General features: G+C 38.6%; 1 protein-coding gene across 1 annotated transcript in view; it reads right to left on the reverse strand.

The window, feature by feature from the left end:
* RPGR (retinitis pigmentosa GTPase regulator) overlaps positions 1-19,520 on the reverse strand; it is a 48,632-nt gene that overhangs the window by 16,459 nt on the left and 12,653 nt on the right. Inside the window, 7 exon segments of the mRNA NM_001389216.1 lie at positions 5,245-6,204; positions 8,486-8,551; positions 8,861-8,958; positions 13,090-13,258; positions 14,216-14,401; positions 15,432-15,556; positions 18,535-18,690. Coding sequence (NP_001376145.1) covers positions 5,245-6,204; positions 8,486-8,551; positions 8,861-8,958; positions 13,090-13,258; positions 14,216-14,401; positions 15,432-15,556; positions 18,535-18,690 — 1,760 coding nt within the window.

The following is a 19,520-nucleotide window of genomic DNA, read 5'->3' on the forward strand; positions in this document are numbered from 1 at the left end:
CTCCTTGGCTTGGGCGGCACTTCTCTTCCCTGAAAAGTGTTCCTACGCCACCCCCTTCTCAGACTTCCCTTTCTCAATCTTCCTGTTACCTATTGATGCTTCCTTGGACTCTCTTCACTTCTTCTCTTTTCATGCTGAATGCTGCCTGGCATTCAACTCCATGGTTTTAACTACCCATAAAAAGCTGGCAATACCCAGCAATATCCCCTGAGCTCCAAGTCCAGACATCCATCTCTCTGCGGAATATCTCCCGGATCAACAAGCACCAAACAGGATCCTAAATCCACCCCTACTCCTCTGTTCTCAGCCTTGGCACATGGCACTTTTTGCACCTGGTTCTTCATTCAAGAAAAGCTTGGCCTTTTTGCTCCTTCCAAGTTACAGCTCTTTACCAAGCCCTCCAATTCTATCCCTGAAGCTGTCCTGATAACACGTCTTCAACTCTCTGTCCACACTGTCCTAGTCCTCTCTTCTGTCTCTGCCTGGTCTCCTAGAGCTGCCTCCCAACTGGCATCCCTGGCTCTGGTCCTGTCCCTCTCTGACCCCCACCCCTCCATATTGCTGTCAGAGGGTTATAAAAGCCCAATTGTGAGCATCTTACTTTTGCTGTTTAGCATCTTTTACAAACAATGAGACCCTTTGCCTCTCTACCCAGAACCAAAAGATGCTCTAAGTTGCTCTACGCTGAAATACCCTCTTGGCTCCCATCAACCTGGAAAGCCTTGCCCCTGCTGCTTGCGTGCTAAGCTTTACTTCTCATGACTCAGTTTATATTCCACCACCACTGCTCCCCAGAAGCCCTTTCCTAGCCTTTCTCTGTGGCCACTGAAGTGCCATTCTTGAAACTTTCTACTGTACTGGTAAAGTTTCTGGTTAGCCTATAGGAACAGCCAAGAGTTCCTTGAGATCAGGGAACTGTATCTTACTCTTGGCATACTCAAGGCATAAAACCACTGTCTTCTTCTTAATTAAGGGGCTTAATGTAGAAAAGCCATAGATTTGTTTTCAGATATTTTTATCTTTGGGTAGTTCTGGCTAAGAACACAGAGGAATCCAGTAACAAAAGGGCATTGTTAAGCCATAGTTAAAGGCAGAGCCACAGGAATTCCTTTTACCTGGTGTGATTTCAAGAAATCTTTACCTACCTAATGTCCCTGACAGGTAAAAGGGCCGCAGGAGGTTGACAGCAAGAAGCCCTCATTTCTTGAGATCTACCTGATTTGGGAAAGCTGCTGTTTCCTAGTGGGCGCTTGGTACATGCTTCTTTGTTGAATGAATAGCACATACCAAATATTAAGTTACAGGTCAGGTAAAACGGAAAGATTGAAGGAAGAAGGAATTACAGCACTTTCCTCTATGGTAGCATTTTATCTTAAATACATATGTGTATAGCAAGTTTACCTCTACAATGAAATAACAGAAAACGTTTCGTTGCACTCACCTCAGGAGCTGCTGTTCGGCAGCAGCAGCAGTTTCTGTGGTACTCCTTTGTAGCTTACCTTAAAATATTTTTCTGCCAGAGTCCTCACTTGAGACTGTAACTCAACGGATTCTACACACACACCTCACACTGGCCTCAGTAATAACCTAATAAGCTACAATAAAAGCTTGATCAACCAGCAGATGAGGACAATAAAGAAGGAACCAGTTATTCTGATCTGTTTAACCAAGTACTAATTCACATCTCAAAATGACTAGGCCTATGCTCTTATGACCAGAATACCATGCCTGCATGAGCGATTGCTTCTAAAAGAGCACAGAACACTTTTGTTGGCCAGGGAAATGTGAAAAAAATGGCAGGAAAAAAAAAATGGCAGGAAATGCTGTTTAAAAGTGGCTCTCTAGACCAGTTCAAATAGTGAGATGGGTGCATGCTCAGAACACCATTTTCATGTTGCCGGCCAGGAAGGCCTTCAGGGCAAAAAGAACGCCCACACCTTAACATGAATAACTTGAGTGTAAGAGTTTCTTTTCTCCCTGAAGGCTTTTCCTTGAGGAACTCCACTTCTATCATTCATCTCAGTTAATCTTTTTTTTTTTTCAGTTAATCATTTTAAATCAACTTTTTAAATAACCATGTGGGGCACTAGCATTAGTGGGACAGAACACACACTTTATCAAAATATCAATTCTACTCCACTGACAATGAATGTGGTAGAATTTGGTAGAACCCTGCAATGCCAAGTTAGCATCTTTGGTTAGTTAGGGGAAGTGATCAAAGATCCCCGCAGCTAAAACAAAATCTACAGTTGCTGCTAGGAGTTTCTTCTCTTTGTATTCTAGTCTCTTTCCCCATATTCTTTCTCGTGGAGAGTAGAATATGCAAAGGATCCGACTACCCAAAATTCACAGGAAGTTTACCATCGAGATCCTCCTTGATTAAAGTGGAAGAAATCCCTCATGCCTGAGATATGGAAGGGACTGGGCCAAGAAATCAGTTGAAAAGGGAGCTATGAATAAAGAACAATCAAATGATCTACCTGCATGATACATACTGAAAATTTTAAGGGAAGACTGAATTTATGCTAATAGAAATCTAGCCTCTTGAAAAATCAATACTTAATGTTAGTTTTTCTTTCCACAAACAATTACTGACAGTATATATTTACACTTTATTTTACTTGGAACATTCTAACAAGCAACGAACTGAGAATTACAGAATAGTCAATGAAGAACACACTGAGGGTACATAATAGACATTGGGAATGAAGATTCTGACAGTCCAGGTAAAGCTCAGAAGTTAAAGTTTAGAATACAGAATAACAGAAGACAAGAGACATGAAGGCTCAGCCTAAGTTTTTAGGAGTAAAGAACATATAATTTATAGAAAAGATTGATTTTAAAGTGACATTAAAGTTTTAAAAAACTTTCATGCAAATGACAAACACAATGGGCGAAAAACCACCTGTTAGAACAAAAGAATCTGAGAGTTAGAACAGACCTTAGTTCAATCATTCAATCCACTCCATCTTACACATGAGGAAAGTGAACCCCAGTGAGGTGCTCTGCCTGGCCAATAACTACTTACAAGTTTTACATACTTCCAGAATATATGTTTAGGTTCACCTCCATTTCATGAGATATACTGTCATTTGCCCAGACAGTAACTAAAAGATGTCACATTAAGATCTAAGCTTTGAATCCAGCTGTCACTTGGTAGATTGTTGCAAAAAGGACACATATAAGGTAAAAAAAAAAAAAAAGCACTATTTTTTAAAAATATGAATTCTTCATTTTAGTTTTAGAATATCATCCATCTTACAAAATTATTCCTTATGGTAGGCAAACTGTCATCAGGGATTGAAATAAAGTCATAAGAAATGAGATGTTTTTATCTCCCTGAAGGATCTGTGCCGTCTTTAAAGGGACCAGTTCGCATATACAAACGCAACACTCTTATAATAGTATACTACAATCTCCTAAATCTGTCTTTAATGAGAAATATATAATGTTATTTATCTGCTATGACCCTTTGATATGTTCTAGTGACAGATTCATAATTTTGGGGGGAAATATACCAAAAATATTAGTTTAAGAGGCGCTAAATTTACCAGTGCCTTATGTTGTCTTTATCAGTTGTTACTATACCAAACATAAAGTAACCATGGCCTAAAAGCAATTTTAATAAAATGTATTTAGTGCCTATTATGTGTAAGATACTCTGTTTGGCTGGACCAAATCCAGTCAATTTTAAAGTTTGTTACTTCAATTCTAAATAATGTGGTAATACATTAGTCCAGAATTTTTTAGAACCCGGTGGCCCATTTTTTAAAAGTTGTTTTGACCGCATTGGCATTTTGAACCTCTGTGCCTCACGCTCTTTCCCCTTTCCCTCTGTGTTAGTAATAAACTTTTGGGGGTATGCCTTATCTTTGTTATATTTCACAGATCCTCTGATTTTGCTTGCTCTGTTGGACTCTCTTCCTTCACCCCGTCTTCCCTGTTTTTCACTCTCTTCATCTCCTGTCTCCTCATATTTCCCCTCTTCTTCAGTGTCCTTCTCTTCCCTCTCCCTCACTCCCCACTCTGCTTCCTCTCCCTCTTCCTCTCCTTCCTCCTCTCCTTCCTTGTCCCCTTCCCCTTCTGTTTCCTCCTCCTCCCCTACTTCCTCTTCCCTCTCACCTTCCCTTCCTCTCCCTTCCTCCTCCCCCTCTCCTTCCTCCTCTTCCCCCTCCTCCTCTCCTTCTTCTTCCTCCCCTTCTTCTTCTTCCTCTCCTTCGCCCTCTTCCTCCCCTACCTCCTCTTCCCCTTCTTCCCCCTCCCCTTCTTCCTGCCCTGCTTCCCCCTCTTCTTCCTCCTCCCCTTCCCCTGCTTCTCCTCCTTCTTCTTCCTCCTCTCTTTCATTTTCTCTTTCCTCCTCTTCTCCCTCTTCCTCCTCCCCTTCATATTCTCTTTTGTTTCCTTCCCCCTCTCCTTCTTCTTCCACTTCCCTTTCTTCTTCTTCTGCATCCTCTTCTTCTGCTTCTCCTTCCTCCACTTCCCCCTCTCCTTCCCCTTCTCCTTCTTCCACTTCCTCCTCTCCTTCCTCCTCCACTTCCCCTTCTCCTTCCTCCACTTCCCCCTTTCCTTCCCATTCTGCCTCTCCCCCCTCCAGCAGCTCCTCGGGCGCGACACGAGATCCCCCTCCCGAAAGGCACCACCAAGCAAGAACCCGTTTTCGGGAGAAAGGCCTACTCAGGAGCGAAGGCCCTCCCTCAAATTCCCCTCAAAGGCCAAGAGAAGGCAGAAGAGAAGGGGCTTATTCTGCGGGAGCGGATTCCCCTCCCCTTCTCTTTTCTGAGAAAGGAAAAGGCCTTCCTCCTCTTCCCCCTCTCCTTCCTCCCCTCCTTGCTCTGCTTCTTCTTCTTTCTCCTCTGCTTCCTCCTCCTCTCCTTCTTCTTCCCCCTCTCCCTGTCCTTCCTCTTTCCATTCTCCTTCCTCCTTGCCTTCTTCCTCCTCTTCTTCCTCTTCCCGGTCTTCTTCCCCTCCTCTCCCCTCCCCTTCCTTCTCATCTCTTTGCTCTTCCCCTTCCTCTCCTTCTGTTCCTTTGTTTCTTTCTTCCCGATGGCCTTGTTCCCTCTCCCTTTGTTCCTGGGCCTCCTCCTCTTCTAGGTTTTTCTCTCCCTTAGCCAGGCCCTCCATTTCTCCTCCTCTCTTGTCTTCCTCCTCTTGCCCCTCCTCACTTTGCCTCTGTTCCACTCCTGAATCACCCTCCCGCTGGATTCCCTCACCTCCACCTCCTGCCTTTCCCTTGCCTTCACTCACCTCTGCTCTGTCTGTCAGGTCATCTGACAGGATCTCTATTTCCTTCTCCTCTTTTCCTGCAGGCACCTCCACATTCTCATTTGCCTCTACCTCTTGCTCCTCTATTCCACTTCCTTCTGAATCCTCTGCTCCTTCCTGCTCCTCTGGAATCTCTGACAAGTGGTCACACTTAAAATCATATTTTGCCATGAATTTGGACAGTATGTGTTCGGTCTCTTCCTTGTGTCCTTGTTCGATAAATTTTCTGCTATACCACAAGTTTTGGTCAGTTTCCACTTCATCATCATCCTCTTTCTCTCCACTACTAAATTCTACTGACTCAGGCTGCTCGAAGCCATCAGTGGTACCTTGCTGACTTTCGCTTTCACCTTCCAAGTAACTGTCTGGCTCCTCTATAGATTCTCTTTCACTGTCAAAGATCACATCTTGTTTGTTCCTCCTACTGTCCTTAACAAAATCTTTACTTTCTTCATCCTCAATATTCATGTCTCTATTTGGTAAGTCGTCAAAGAACATATTAATATTTCTTAAATTCTCTTCACTTTGTCTCCTAGCCTGCAGACCTGCCATTTCCGCCAGCTCGTTTTCCTTCTCAGAGACTGTTTCTTCTGCTTCTGGATCCTTCTGACTTTGGCCTCCATCACTTTCCTTTGCTATCGCCTTAAAGTCAGGTGGATAGAGACCATGCTTACTTTCACAACTAAATATCTTTCTTTGCACACCCTCTGCGTGGGTGTCAGCCCGAGGCCCAGGCTGGCCTGAGTCATTACCTATGTCCTCATCTGAAAATGCTTCCATAGTCATAGCTGCTTGCGTCATGTATATTCCTTTTGCCAAAAGTTGTTTATATGCTTTCCCCTCTTTCACTGTTTTGGACATCTCTTCACTTGCACATCCTTTACTATCATCATTTCCAAAGTGAGCTGTATGCTGCTTCAGTTTCTCAATTGTTTCTTGTTTCTGTAAATTTTTGAAGTAATCGTCATACTACGATTAGTTAACAAAGGTAACTTATCTACTACAAAATACTGCCAAGATTTTACATTACACTAAGTTTCATTAGCAGAATAAAAATGTCCAGTCAGATCTGGCTTTCTCTGGAGATCACTTATGCCACTAAGTCTATGGTACATCTGATTTTGATGTGGCACCGTGTATCTGCATCTAACTTGCACATTCTTACTATTTGCTTTCATTTTTGCCACTACTTACACAGGACCATCAATATTTCTTCTCTATCCCTTTTCTTAATCTGAGTCAATTCTTAAATATATTTCCAGACTGATTTTGCAAAATAGTGTTAAAAAAAAGTACTCTTATCCTGCATGCAGCCCTGTGGGTTCAGTTTCATATTTTCCTACCTTCCCTATTATTTTAATTGTCAAATTTTGATTGGTCTTTTGAAATTCACAAAATTAAATATATTAAAATATGAAATTCTTAAATATTGGAAAAAATGAATAGCTTACTTCTAGAAGACAAATCTGAAAACTCCAATGAAATCTTTTTAGTGACATAACTAAACAATATGTTCCTTTTCAAAACAAATTTTTGACCCTCTTCCTTTTGTCTGTTGTATTATTTAATTATAATAACTTGGATACATGAAACTAACCACTATGTGGAAAAAATACTTAGGGTAAAATGTTAAGATTCTTATAAATTTTATGAAATTAAACATTGCGATTTGAATGATACATTAAGAATATGAAAATAATTTCCTGCTGGACAAAATAAGGTAAAAATCAAATTGTTGATCCAAATTCTACAAGCTAATGAATTAAAATACTTGATGAATTTGGGCTTCTGGAGAGTAAAACCTCACTAAATCAAATGTTATAAATTGTGGTGAGTGCTAGGCCTAGGAAGAGGTCATTTTTATGCTAAAAAATTTAAAACAGCACAAGTTAAAAATTAATAAATGGAAATACTATAATAAATCTTTTTTCATTCACCAAAAAAGGTCTGGTCAGGCTTCTACTTAAAAGGACTACACGAAGTATAAAATATAAGTCAGTTTACAAGGAAGTGCTTTCCTTCTGTTTGTTCTAGGTCCTAATCTTTAAAAAAATCACAATTCTTTCAAGTGCCCTAAAGAGAGACAGAGGCCCAGTTGTCAGAAATGATTTTTAAATGTATGTGTTTTTATTTCCCTAGCACAATCAAGTAGCACAAAACAGGGAGAGCCCTCAGTCTAAGAGAAGAGGAAGGAAAGAAGACACAGGAAAGACATCTGTTTGCAAGTATAGTAATCAATGAAGTCAGTCAACACTCACTGAGCTGCCACACTGTGTGAGGACAACAGCTCTCTCATATTCAAAAGGAATGCTGTTATTCACTATGCCTCTCAGTAACACAGAGGTTAAGACTAACAAAGACTAGCACTAAATTTTTATAATTCAGCAAGATCCTCTTGCATTTCAGTGACTTCGACTTAAAGGATTTTTAACTAAATAATGCAGCAAAAGCACTGGAAATGAAAATTAAATGTTGTCTATAAGCTTTCTTCCTTCAATTTACATTTCTCCAATTTACTTTTCTAATCGCCAAACCTCTCCTTCCTTTCACCTCACTGGTCTTTAAAGCCAGGAGAAGCAAAGAATTTAAGGACAGGCATTTATCTCTCCAGGGTTGTGAAAACCATCAATTACTTCTTCCTCTTGCTATTCATCTGTTATTCATTAAAAAGTCTCTATCACCCATGTATGGTTTCTGATTAATTTCCAAATGTTTAAATTTGTTTTCATGCTATCAATTCTGTGAGAGATTAAAACCCATTCCACACATTGGAAAAGAAATTATCAAATATTTTCACTAAAACCACCAAATTTTAGAGCTAGAAAAGATGTTAATATCATCTTTGAGGATAACATGGTAACTCAACCAAAGTCATATGCAACCCAAGTCCAAGAATCATTCTGATAAACAGTAGCCTCTTCCAATTACTTATGAACTGCCATAATTATCTTTTGCTTTGATGCTAAGAGAATGTGGCTACTGTGACTTGTTAGTGACACCAAACAGTAAATTTCAGCAATGAAATTCTGTCACTCTTGTTGCATCACAGGAAATATATAACAACAGAACAAATCCAAATTGAGGCTATCTACAATGGATTCCTCTTTTAAAATCTAAAGTAAGTGAATACTTATCTTTCATTGTGCTCCAGAAACCTTTCAAGAAAAAATAGAATTTAAACTGTTCTTACCCACCATAATGAAAATAATTCTCTATATTATACCTTTTGTTTATCAATTGGTGATAATTTTAGGGACTTGTCATTGGAATTCAGGCTCATCATATGTGTCTGCAATAAATAAAAAATATGTTCTAAAAAGAATAAAGACCATATATAAGATTATATATTTACACATTCTTATATATAAAATTAACACAAAATAGTTCAATCTACTCTCAACTGCATACTAAAGATATAAGGACCAAAATTAATTGTATTGTATGTAATCTATACCTCAACACAATAACAAACATATATAAAAATAACAAAATGAAACAAAAACCAAAAGCTTTTTTAACAAGTAACAGCACACACACGTGAATACACTATGAACTAAAATCCAAACATATCTATACAGATAAATGGGAAAATCATTACCATGTTTAAGACATCGGTAGTTTCTCCAAGGCTTTCTGAATCTGTTGCCGAAGAATTATCTGTTTCTTTCCCTTTGGCCATGTTATCTCGAAAATAATCTGATTAAAAGGGAAAAGAGAAAACCAGCTTTCTTTTTTTTTTTTATTTTATTTTTTTTTTTATTTTTTTTATTTTTTTTTTGAAAACCAGCTTTCAATGGAAAATTGAAAGACAACTGGGTAATAAATTATTCTGTAATATAAAGTACAGGTATAATTTTACTAAAGTCCCTTAACTTCATGTAAAGAGAATTGAATGGAATTCATTCATAGTGATAATAGGTTTTAAAGTCTCTTTCTGGAAGTTTAAAAACTTCGATGCTGATGAGATAGATAGCAGTTGCTTCATTCGTATGAACAGGCAAACACTATTCCTTTGGGAAAAAATACTACCCAGATATCCAGTGCTTTGACTGTCAGTCCCCAAAAAGGGCCCGAGTGATGTACATCCTCCTGACATGTGCACGTTTGTGTCATTCCCTTCCACATTTTACCAGGTTGATCTATATGGCCAACCAAACAAAGCAGCCACAATTGTGATGTTACTGCAGCTTATGTCTTGGTACCCCCACTTTGTCTTCCTTGAATCACTTCCTCTGGGAGAAGTCATGTGAGGACCATTCCTAGGGAGAAGTCCACATGCTGAAGAAGTAAAACCTCCTGCCAACAGCCACATGAGTGAGCACAGAAGAGCATCCCTCAGCCCCAGTGGAGCCTTCAGGTGACTACAGTCTCATCTGACAGCATGACTGCAAATGCATGAAACACTCTGAGCAGAAACCCTCTCAAGCTAGGCTGCTTCTGGATTCTTGAGCCCTCACAAATTCTGTGAGATGAGTTTTAAGGCCACTTGTTATGCAGAATCAGATAACTAGTACAAGAACTTATAGCCTAGGAGGGAATATAAAACATAGGATGTACTGGCATGAGAAATCACATCCAAGTGTTGGGAATCTTCTCAAGATCACTGGTATTCTCCATGATGCCAAATCCATGGGATGCTTCTTTAAGCTTTTTCCTTGACCTCTGAGCAGTACTTTGAATTCATGACCCTACTCTCTCGATTCCCCTCTTCTTACCCTACCAGCTGACAGGGCTGAGGAAAGCTTTGCTGGCTCTTTAAAATGTTAGACATTCTTAGGGCCAAATCCTGAGCTCTCTTCTCTTGCTACTCTGCTATCTAACAGGTGATTTCACCAAGTCCTATGGATTGTAAATACCAACAAATACCAATTCTGTGTTGTCAGGTTCCAAATGTATTTCTCTAGTTGAGACCTCTCTTCTGAACTTTAGGCTTGCACCTTCAACTGCTTGCTCCAGATTTCTGCTTAGATGTCTCCCAGGTATCTCAAGCTCGATTTTTTTCCCCTCAAGCCTGTCAACCATCCTCTTGCCTAGGAATCACCCTTGATTCTTCCATTTCCTTCACCTCTATGTGTAAATTCAGTTACTTCTTTGCCTAAAATGTACTTCCAATCTGCCCCCTTCTTTCTATCCACAGTAAACACTCCAGACCACACACCATCATTTCTTGCAAAAGGCTCCTAAGTATTCTACTTACTTTTAGTCTTTCCTCCCTAAAATCCATACAGAGGCAAAAGTGAGCATCTTAAAATGTAAGTTGTATTGGAGCACATCACTTCACTGATTAAAACCCTTTAATGACTTTCTATTGCACTTAAGAAAAACACTCAAATCAAATAGGCGTATCATAGCCTATAAAATCATGAATACATTTTCATTCTCCAACATCTTGTCTAGCCTTTTCCCCACACTCTAGCTCCAATGGTCTTTTTTCCTTTTCTTATAAACTTCCTCCAAACCTTTGCCTCTATTATTTTCTTTGCCTAGAATGCCATAACCTCTCTCTTCATGTGGCTGTCTTTCTTATCCTTTATGTTTTAGCTAAATATCACCTTCTCAGCAAGGTCTCCCCTGACCTTCCTCCCTCCACGCACTGAAGTCTGCAAATAATTTAGAAAAATTCATGTTATATCTTAGATACGACTTTCAAAATCCTTTAAAACAGTTTTAGCAAACAGTCACAAAAAGATAAGGAATTGCTTTTCCTTTGGATCTAGCTACAAAACTCTGTATATGTTCACATTCAAATCCCTTGAAGCAGGAAACAACTTCCCCCAAACCACAAACTTCTCATTTCCTTGTACACACTGTGTCAGACTCTACTTTTGCCATGTGCAGGCCTGAAGGGTGCCAGTGATGCTTATCTCAAAAGGAAGCATGCAAAAGTTGTGTGTGAAATTCAAGAAACTGGCTCATTATCAGGGGTGCCTGGGTGGCTCAGTCAAGCATCTGACTCTTGATTTTGGTTTGAGTCAAGATCTTGGGGTGGTGAGATCGAGCCCCCATCAGGCTCTGTGCTCAGTGTGGATTATGCTTGAGGTCCTCTCCCTCTACCCATTCCCCACTCACATTCTGTCTCTCTCTCTCAAATAAATAAATAAAATCCTTGAAAAAAAATATAGTTTAAGAAATCGGGTCATTATTAAGGTCCTAGTTGTAAATAATATTCTATTCCCATGGCCCACAGTTCTTGCTTTTCCTACCTCAACTTTTGTCTAGGCTCTTGATCCCAAAGATACTAAAAATTATCTGTGCCATGATTCTTAATTCCAGGTGTTCAAATTATCTTAATTCCAAGTCTAGTGCTTATTCTGATCTCTTGTTCCTGGCTTCCTGCCCTGCCCCTACTATCCAAGCAAATGCCCTGTAGTAACATATACACACTACTAAGATACATGAATGCCTATAAACAAAATTACTTAGAAGAGGTATATAATAGCCAAAGAGCTGGGATTACAATTTCAAAGATAAAATGTGTATCTAAAAGGCAGTGAGGTAAAAGTATCAATAATAACCATGACTATAACTATAAAGAGGTTCCTAAAAGTGCTAGGCTCAATGCTAAATATTTTATATACTTTAACTCATTTTAATCTCAATCATTCTCTTAAAGAAGTATTATTGGAATCCCTGGGTGGCACAGCAGTTTAGCGCCTGCCTTTGGCCCAGGGCGCGATCCTGGAGACCCGGGATCAAATCCCACGTCGGGCTCCCGGTGCATGGAGCCTGCTTCTCCCTCTGCCTATGTCTCTGCCTCTCTCTCTCTCTCTCTCTCTCTATCATAAATAAAAAAAATTAAAAAAAGAAGTATTATTAAACTCATTTCAAAGATAGGAAAACTGAGGGTTAGAGAAATTAAGTAACTTTCCCAAAGCAAGTCACATAGTTAATAAATGTCAGAGCTGTCATCTGGCCCCAGATCAATTTAACTCCATACCCCATGCTCTTATTTTTCTTTTTTTTTAATTTTTTTATTTTTTATTTTTAAGGTATTTATTTATTTATTTTATTTATTTATTTATTTATTTATTTATGATAGTCACAGAGAGAGAGAGAGAGAGGCAGAGACACAGGCAGAGGGAGAAGCAGGCTCCATGCACCGGGAGCCCGATGTGGGATTCGATCCCAGGTCTCCAGGATCGCGCCCTGGGCCAAAGGCAGGCGCCAAACCGCTGTGCCATCCAGGGATCCCTCTTTCTTTTTTCTTGAGAGAGATAGAGCATGTACGTGAGTGGGCAATGGGTGAGGAGAGAAGGGGTAGGAGAGAGAATCTTAAGCAGGCTCTATGCTGGGTGGGGCTCGATTCCATGACCCTGAGATCATGACCTGAGCCAAAATCAAGAGTCAGACACTTAACCGACTGAGCCACTCAGGCATCCCCATGCCCCATGCTCTATACTGCCTAAATGCAAGACTTCACACAGGTCCAGAAGATCTGCATTCAAATTCGGCTCTCTTCATATAAGCTGAATAACTTTGGCCAGGTCACTCAGTCTCTTCAAGCCTTACGTACTTCTCATATCTATCAAAATGAAAAGTTTATAACTCCCACCTATTTCATGGAGTTGCTTCAGGGTTTAAAGGAGATCATGTAAGAGAAGGTATTACATATGTTATACATTGCTCCATAAAAATAGGCTGCTATTGTTACATGGGATTTTTTGGGTTACTGATGATGCTTTGTATTTGTAAGAGTTTCCCTGGACTGGAGCTCAAATGAGACGTCAGTCTCTAATGATGAAGAAAACAACTGTCGAAACACCTTAAGATAAACATGAAAACAAGAGGAATAAAAGGTACACTTTTCCTGTGAGCACACAGAGTTACCTGGTTCTGGCTGCGTGAGGCCCTCCTTTTCAGGTGTCATTTTCCCTGACCAATTACTTGCAGCCATATAGAAAGGAATTGGACTGGGGGAAAAGCAAACAGGTGGCATAGGAATCCCATCAATTGGAGGTAGTGTTCGTGTCATTTGAAAAGAATCAGGTGATTTCTCCTTTAAAATAAACAGGTCAAATAAACTTTTAGATGATGTTATATATTTAATATATAACAGTATATTATAACAGTAACTGCTCCCCAGTTGATAAAAATATTTAAGAGAGAGACTTCAAAGTTGCCCACTGTCCCACATTCATTTTTAAATAATCCCCAAGGATGCAAAAATGTTTTGTTCTGTTATCTCTGAATCTAAGTTGTTCTAAATTTTTAGTTAATTTAGAAGCCTGTTTTTCACATGATGGGGAAAAGCACAGGTATATTTTCTCTGCTTTCTCTAGGAAACAAAAAATTAGTCACAAGACCTAACCAACAACTACAAAATATCGATATTTTTCGGTCTTTCCATATATACTTTTCCAAAACAAAAAGCCAAACTTAACCTTTATACTTCAAAGGGAATATGCTTTGGAACTTAAAGTAACTTTTTTAAAAAAGGAATGTTTGACATTTTCTTTTTTTTAATATAAGTGTCATTGAAATAATAATTTTAAAGAATGAGAACCTCTAAATTTAAATGAGAAAGAACATTCCCTATCTCAAACTAAAGTCTTTATTTCTCTGTTTCCCACATTTCATTGTTTCTAGTGTATAACCTTCCACGGCCCATAAGGTGTAACTAAAAGATAAAAAGCAAAGTAAAAGTCAATCCATCTAGAGTTAAGAAAACAATTCAGCGTTCAATATGAAGTGCCTAGATAGGCCTCTAAAAGGATGCTTTGTATCCTTGTGTCCATTCTGTTAAGTCAAGGTTATCCATGATCATTTTAATTTTCTCATTTGTGTGTTTAACAGCTTAACTCTGAATTTGCTTTAAGTTTGTAAGCCTGCAACTCTAACCATTTTATTTAGTAAATCTATCTTTAAAGACTCTTCTTTGATTAAAAAAGAAAATGAGTTTTATTTCCCATTTTCTTTGCAATGCAATGATATAGAACTGGCCACAACTCTATACCCTCTCTCTCCGCCGCACACGTGCTGATAGAGTTTGATGCAGTACAATTCCTGAGCTCAGATTGCTGAGGGACAGAGAAGTTGCTGCAGAGAAGCAAGATTTGTTTATTTCTTTTAACTCCATTTCTTCTGTCCCACCAAGTCGTGGAGTGGCAAAAACTAGTGTGTGACATCCACCACAAGACACCTGCAGCATAAAACCACAGATTAATTGACACTGGTTTCAAACACAAATGGATTTTTAACTATTTTCAGCTACAAATCATTTTCTTAATGGTAGACTTCCTAGGTAGTCTGCCTGCAACCCCCCAACATACCCACAACACACAAATTATAATATGTATTCTTTAAACACTACAATTAAAAATTAGAACAAGTGTAACATACCATTTTACTTCCAACTTATTTGGCATATTATGTTTCTCCTCACAAGTTAGAAAATGTTATTTTAATTTGGGAGTAATATTAACACCTTGAAAAATTTACCCAGAGAAGTTCTACTTGGAAAAAAGTGATCCAAGAATAAATTAGTCTCTTGGGATAATTATGTCTCCAAACATGAACACTTTTAAAGTTCAATGCTTAAAAGTTCTTAGAGGGAAATGTAAGTGTGCACAATGGTGGTATAATGAAAAATGAAACCAACATTCAAAGGATTTTGAGAAATAATTGATTTTCAACAAAATGCCTAAAAAAACCATTGTATAGTATTTGCAATACATAGATTTTTAGGCAATTTTATAGTGTTCTACACAATGGTTATAAGAATAGCATACTCTGAAACTTTCCTTCATAATATTGTAAAATTATTATGATGATTAATTCAAATAAGTCTCAGTAATATCTAATTCAACAAATATTTAGAATTGATTGTCAGACACTCTGCTGGCTGCTGGAGGAGACAACCAAGCTTCCAGGCATGGTACAAGTTCTGGCTCTCAAGAGACACAGGAAACAAAGCAGGAGGTCAAAGTTAGGGTGAAAAGGACAATGCTCAAAGAAGGAGAACTAGGAAAGGAACAGATCTTCTGAGTGGCCTGATGTCTGACATTTGGCTTTTAGGAAATGGGTATATTGATTAGATATAGCCATGATATTCTTTCATACAAACATAAAAGTACTTATTTTCTATGAAATACTGAAAGAAAAAAATGAAATACTGAAAGACTCAAATATAGGAATATGAAAATGTAAACAGGGAAATGTGATGCCCTTACCAATTGAACTATAAACCTCAAAAAATTAGAGCACAGAGTGGGAATGAACTGATTGGTAGAATTCTCCAGTCCAAGTCCTAATTTTCCATGTCGACCATCTCCAAAAGTATACATGAGACCCATATCTAAAGTGCAAGAAGAAAGAATTATAAAAAGCCTTACTTGTATGGATCTATTTGTAAATAGACACATATATTTACTTACACTGCAATTATAATTTCTCCCTCCAATGCTGCACTGAATTTACTCTGATCCATTGATATCTCCACACTCTCTTTGGTCTCTGTGGTTCTACACATAACATTATGCAACAGATACCCTGAGAATAAATCACTAAGCTGTTGGTGGTTTGTGAACTGGAAGCCCGGTCGTGTGAGGCACTGTGTAGGACAGCAGCAACCCAGCATGAACTATCTCTTTATATATGCTGTCTTCTCAAGGAGAAGATTTTTGTATTGACCCCCCCATGCTCCAAAACAATCTATTTTTTCCCTCACATCATTGATTACACCAGGGTTTCTCAACCTTGGCACTATTGACATTTGGTGCCAGATAATTCTCGGTTGTGTAGGCAAGGCAAGGGGGCCAGGGAAGGAAAGGGGGCAGAAGAGGGTGATTTCCCTCTAGTCTAGGGATTAGAGAAGGCTTTCAAACTGAAACCTGAAGGATGATCAGGGTTTTAGCTGTAAGAAAGGAACACATATGAAGGCTCTGAATCAAGAGAAAACATAACACAGTCAAGAAACTGAAAGGCAACAAATGTGTCTGGAGCACAGAGGGGACAGTGGTATGAGATGAATCTGAAGAGGTAGGAAGGAACCATATCACAGAGGACCCTGTCAATTCATATTAAGAATTTCTGAACTCTCAAGGGCAATAAATTGAATAAATGTTTTTTTTAAGATTTTATTTATTTGAGAGGGAGAGGGAGAGAACACAAGCAGGGGGAGAGGAAGAGGGAGAAAGAAAGGAAGAAGCAGACTCTCTGCTGAAGACTCTCTGCTGAGCAGGGAGCCTGATGCAGGGTTCGATCCCATGACCTGAGCCAAAGGCAGATGCTTAACTGACTGAGCCACCCAGGTGCCCCTGAATGAATGGTTTTAAGCCAGGAAATGATAAGATCACATCTGGGAACTTCTAGTTTAAAAAGGCAAAGTAATCTTGTACTAAGAAAATCCAAGAGAACTAAAGGAAAAATGATGGGGAATGATAACATAATTCAGTAATGTGTCAAGTTCAAAAATTAATACAGAGGGACCCCTAGGTGGTGCAGTCAGTTAAGCGTCTGACTCTTGGTTTCAGCTCAGGTGGTGATCTCAGGGTCGTGAGACTGAGCCCCACATTGGGCTCCGTGCTCAGCACTGAGTCTGCTTCAGATTTTCTCTCCCTCTTCTTCAGCCCCCTTCCTTGTGTGCTCTATCTCTCTTGCTTTCCCTCTCTTTCGAATAAATAAATCTTTAAAAAATACAGAAAACAGATTTCCTACTAATAAGCAATAGCCAGTATTTAGACCCCAAATCTAGACTCTTATAATTCTTACTATTAGCTATTTATTTCCTTTCTTTATATATATTCCTTATCCTTTTCCCTTCTTCTGACCCTTGATTTCTTTATCCAAATTGCATTTTATTAGGCTTTGTGTTTTAACTTGATTATCTTTAGCAAGAAAAGATAATCTCTGATCCAAGCTACCTGATTGAATTTCCAACTCGAGAGCTTTTTTAAACCATGAGCCACTGGTTACATAATGGAGAACTGGTAAGAACTTACAGATAACTCATTATACATCTCTCATTAGTCCTGGAAGAAAAAAAATTCATAACACCTGTCCCCTGAGGAAGCTTTATGAGCAAAATGCAAACAAAGTTAATGTTCAATTATTTGTGCTAGAACTTCTTTCATCCGGGGGAAAGGCAGTATTAAAGTTTAACCAAATAATCTAATTGTGTGTTAGATGATCCATAAAAAGTATGTATTTCCCATCAATGGCAATTTAGGGTTGATGAAAAACAGCAGTAAGGACAGTGAAATTGACATTAAGACCCTGCAGTAAGGATACATATCAACAACTCTTCTGGGACTATGACTGAATAATAATTCTTTATATTCTATATAGTTCTATTTCATGCTACATTAACAAGGACATTGACACTTGAAAATGGGCAAGTAGTTCTCTCTGAAAGGCTCTTTGGGGAAGAAAGAACAGTGTATGGTAGTATATTGTATTTGCAGATTACTAGTTCCCCCAACTAGATACCATTAGATGTGCTCCATTTAGCAGAAGCTTTTTTAGAGAAAAGGAAACAAATGTAGAAATACCAGTATCTGGTTTATTTCAAAATATTGTATGATTTCTGCCTTTTTAATGCTTTACTTCATTTCTAGATAGAAACGTGAGCTAGAAATAGTGAAATTACTGCCGACTTTTGTCCCACAGCAATTACAATTGTGGACTGCATCAGTTACCTACAGGTAAGTGAGTTATTTCTACGGGAGAATCTTTATTGAGTCCAAAATGGCAGCACCTAGTTTTTGCGTTTGAGAAATAAGCAGTATCTCCCTGGATTAAAGGAGAAGGCACAGAGCAAAAGTTCTAGAGGACCCAGCTATCCACTTAGTGGCCTTTGAGGTACCTTTCTATCACTGTGGAGAAAGTAGCCAAGAGTTACTCCTGAAAACACCTCCTAGCGGCAAAAGCTTTATAGGAAATTACTCAGCCTGTATGTAACTGGGTTAGACTGAACATGGAGAATGTTTTAAAGTTCTTTCTTGTAAGACTTTTCCCTCTGGCCTGAACAGAGTTAAGAGCCTTCAAACAGGTGCAATTTCAAAAGGAGTCCAGCTTTCTGCCAAAGTATAATACTATGATATTACCTCTGACTTCACTGACTTGTTCTGAGGTTCTAAATCTTTGGATCATTTACACTGATTTGAAATCGAACTTAACTATTAAAAGAGTTTACAACTTTACACTCTGGCATATAATACAAGAATTTCTATCTTCTCCTTTGCTTATGTTAGATACATTCATTCCACATAGTTTTTATTTTGTAGTAAAACATACCCCATTCTATAAATACATAACAGAAATTCTCATCTGTACCTGTTATCAGAGCTGTGTGATTTTCTCCACAGGCAATAAAACTTATTTTCTGATCCTTAATATGCTCAATGGCTTTGGGCACTGAGGTTTCAAAAAGAAAAGTGCCAAGACCCAGCTGACCAAACTGTCCCAGCCCAAAGGTATACACGGCTTTCTCTGAAAGGGAATAAGCAAATTCAAGAAAAAGATTGCAGGGAAGCAGAAACTATCATCGTTATCTAGAAAATCTGTGACATTCAAACTTTTGTGAAAGTTAAGTGCCTTTGAAATATCCATGTAAGAATACCTAATACTTAGGTGTACATTCTCAATGATGAAGGAGGAGAAAAATGACAAGGCACACAATTGTAGAAGTTATGGCATAGGCCTGATTTTACCTTTCATATATAATCATAAAAAGAATTGCTAAAGACACATCAGCCAGTGAACTACTACCTAACATGTCCTTATAATTACCCCTCAGCTCTTCAAAAAAATAGCAACAACTGTCATTAAGGTAATTCCTTACATTGCCTTAAAGAAAACAAATGAGTAGTGTCTCCTACAGAAGAACTCCTTACTTTTCAAAAACAGTTTAACAGAGTAATCTATTTTGTAAAACAATCTCAGAGGTGAATTTGCATGAGAATTAAAACTCATTAAAATTAAAATTAAAATTGTAGATATGCCTGATGTATTCACAGGTAAAGTTCCTTTACTAGGAAGTACAATAATAATGAAAGGAAGGACAAAAGCTTTTCCTTTATATTAATATTTTTAAGTGACTCCAAAGGACCTCCAATAATTTAGTAAACATTAACTCATACGTTCTTGATAAAAGGAAAAGCACAAAAACAGGATAAATGAGTGGTGACGAAAGGGTCCCTATAGACACATACTCTGGCTGGCCCTGAGTCAGGAACCATGGTCTCCTTCTCCAAAGTCCTGCACATCGCCCCTCCATGCTACAGGAGGAAGAGGAAGAGCCAGAGCTTTGGATTCAGGCA

Source organism: Canis lupus, chromosome X (assembly GCF_011100685.1).
Source record: "Canis lupus familiaris isolate Mischka breed German Shepherd chromosome X, alternate assembly UU_Cfam_GSD_1.0, whole genome shotgun sequence".
In the NCBI taxonomy this organism is placed as follows: domain Eukaryota; kingdom Metazoa; phylum Chordata; class Mammalia; order Carnivora; family Canidae; genus Canis; species Canis lupus.